Raw genomic sequence first — 2005 nt, 5'->3', positions numbered from 1 at the left:
TGTGAGCAACCTACCCGGGGCTGGCGCCGAGCTATGGCACCGAGCTGGCGCACTTACCAAGTCCTTCTTGTTGGGCGGCAGCACCGCGCCCGCCTCCAGCTCGAAGATGGGCAGCGGGAACACCTTGGGGTTGGGCCTGGCGAGGGGCTTGTCCTGCCGCCGGATCATCTCGAGGAAGTCCGGGATGACGCCCGGCGACGGGTACAGCTCGATGTCCGAGGCCAGGAGGTAGTGCGTGGCGGCGGCCTCGCGCGCGATGTTGCGGCCCACGTTGACGGGGTACAGCAGGCCCTTCTGCGCCTTGTACAGCGCCGAGGCCGTGACGTTGGTCCAGGGCGCGGGCCGCGAGCAGTTGGCGGCCGGCAGCGTGGCCTTGTCGGGCCGGGGCACGACGCGCGGCACGTGGCGCGCGCCGAAGAACACGTGGAAGGTGACGAGCTTGGCGACGAGCGGCGAGCCGCAGTCGCGCGCGTAGCGGATGGCCTCCAGCGTGGGCGCGAAGTCGGTCCCGGGCGCGTACATGGCCAGCGAGACGGGCCCGCGCCAGCGCTCCAGCATGGGCGACAGGTTGTCCAGGAACGTGTAGTCGGCGTGCGTCGTGTACGTGACGCTCTCCCAGCAGTGGTACGACTCGGAGGCCTGCACGTAGTTGTACAGCACCCAGTAGTCGCCGCGCTGCGCCGTCCGCGGCTCGATGCTGCGGTCGTGGCAGGCGATCACGTCCTGCAGCGTCTTCTCCGTGGGCTCGCTCTGCTGCGCCTGCTGCTGCGTCGTGCTGGTCGCCTTGGCCGGCGTCACGGCCGGGTCGGCGGCGGGCGCGGCGGCCTGCGGCAGCAGCGCGGGCGGCGGCATGCCCTCGTCGGGGTTGCTGCCGCCCGCCACCACCACGGCCGGCGCGCCGTCCGCTACCGTGGCCTGCTGCAGCTGCTGCTGCTGCTGCTGCTGCGGCTGCTGCGGTGGCGGCGCCGGGGGGAGGATGTCGTTGGCCTGGGGGCCGTCCGTCTGGGGCGGCGCAGGCATGTCGATGGACGCCAAGTTGCGGCCGGACGCCTGAAAGGAGAAGGTCGGCCGTTAGAGATACGAGGGAGCTGTGCGCACCGGAATTTAAGGGCACAATACTTCAAAATTAGATGCAATATAGTCATATTTACAGTCTTTTATGGTCAATGGCGTCCGTGCGTTCCAAGGTCGCGCTTCGCGCATATCACTTTAACGTGCAACGAATTGTTGTCCACGACATATTAGTGTGTGCAGTTAGTTTGCGGATAGTGAGATGGTGTATTCGAGGTTATTCGCCATCGATAGCGGGGTGCTGGCCTTACGGTCACTCAAAACGCCGTAATCGCATACGTTGGGCCAAAACTTTCCAAAAGTTTTCTCCGCTTCTTGTGCCTAATTTTGGCTAGAAAAGTGACCAAACTTTGGCAAACAAAAAGAAGTGGTAAAGTTTTGGCGAGCTAGCAGGCGCTAGGCGACCACGGCGTTAGCGGTACGCAGTAAGCTTACAGTAACACGCAAAAGTAACCGTTGAATGTCGTGAAAATCGTGTCAGACTTTAAAAGAAGTGTTTTGCCATCGTCTTCTCGTTCTTATCAATGTGAAAAAAAACCTCGTAAATTTACAAACATTTTATAATTTACTATTATCAACAAACGTTGTTAATTTATGACGGTGAGTTTCAAGTCGATGCGTTGTAGTCGGCTCGTTATTTTAAACCATTTTAAAATTGCAATTTTTCGGCATGGTTTACGGAAAATGTTCCCGAAAACCTACAAAACTATTTTTCACAGTGATTGCTTCTTGCTGGAAGGTCGTAGTATGATGTGGATGTCCCGAATGTACCACGCGCGTTTCCCACGGGCCTTGTTGGTCCTCACCTGCAGCTCCTCAATGAGGACGACGGCTCCATTCTTGGTGGCAAAGTGCGAGCCGAAGTAGAGCAGGATGACCACGTTGAGGATGACAGACAGCCGCAGCAGCCAGTTGCGGCGCGCCAGCATGGCGG

General features: G+C 59.6%; 1 protein-coding gene across 1 annotated transcript in view; it reads right to left on the bottom strand.

Moving 5' to 3' along the window:
• Positions 1 to 2000, bottom strand: part of LOC113205157 (beta-1,4-glucuronyltransferase 1) — a gene marked incomplete in the record, with an annotated part of 13936 nt that extends 11936 nt beyond the window's left edge. The window contains 2 exon segments of the mRNA XM_052267352.1: positions 58 to 1050; positions 1878 to 2000. Of these exon segments, the coding sequence (XP_052123312.1) occupies positions 58 to 1050; positions 1878 to 2000 (1116 nt within the window).
• Positions 2001 to 2005: the final 5 nt, after the last annotated feature.

The sequence above is a fragment of the Frankliniella occidentalis genome, unplaced genomic scaffold (genome assembly GCF_000697945.3).
Source record: "Frankliniella occidentalis isolate FOCC.00 unplaced genomic scaffold, Focc_3.1 Scaffold50, whole genome shotgun sequence".
In the NCBI taxonomy this organism is placed as follows: domain Eukaryota; kingdom Metazoa; phylum Arthropoda; class Insecta; order Thysanoptera; family Thripidae; genus Frankliniella; species Frankliniella occidentalis.
This window is presented reverse-complemented; position numbering and strand designations above follow the sequence as displayed.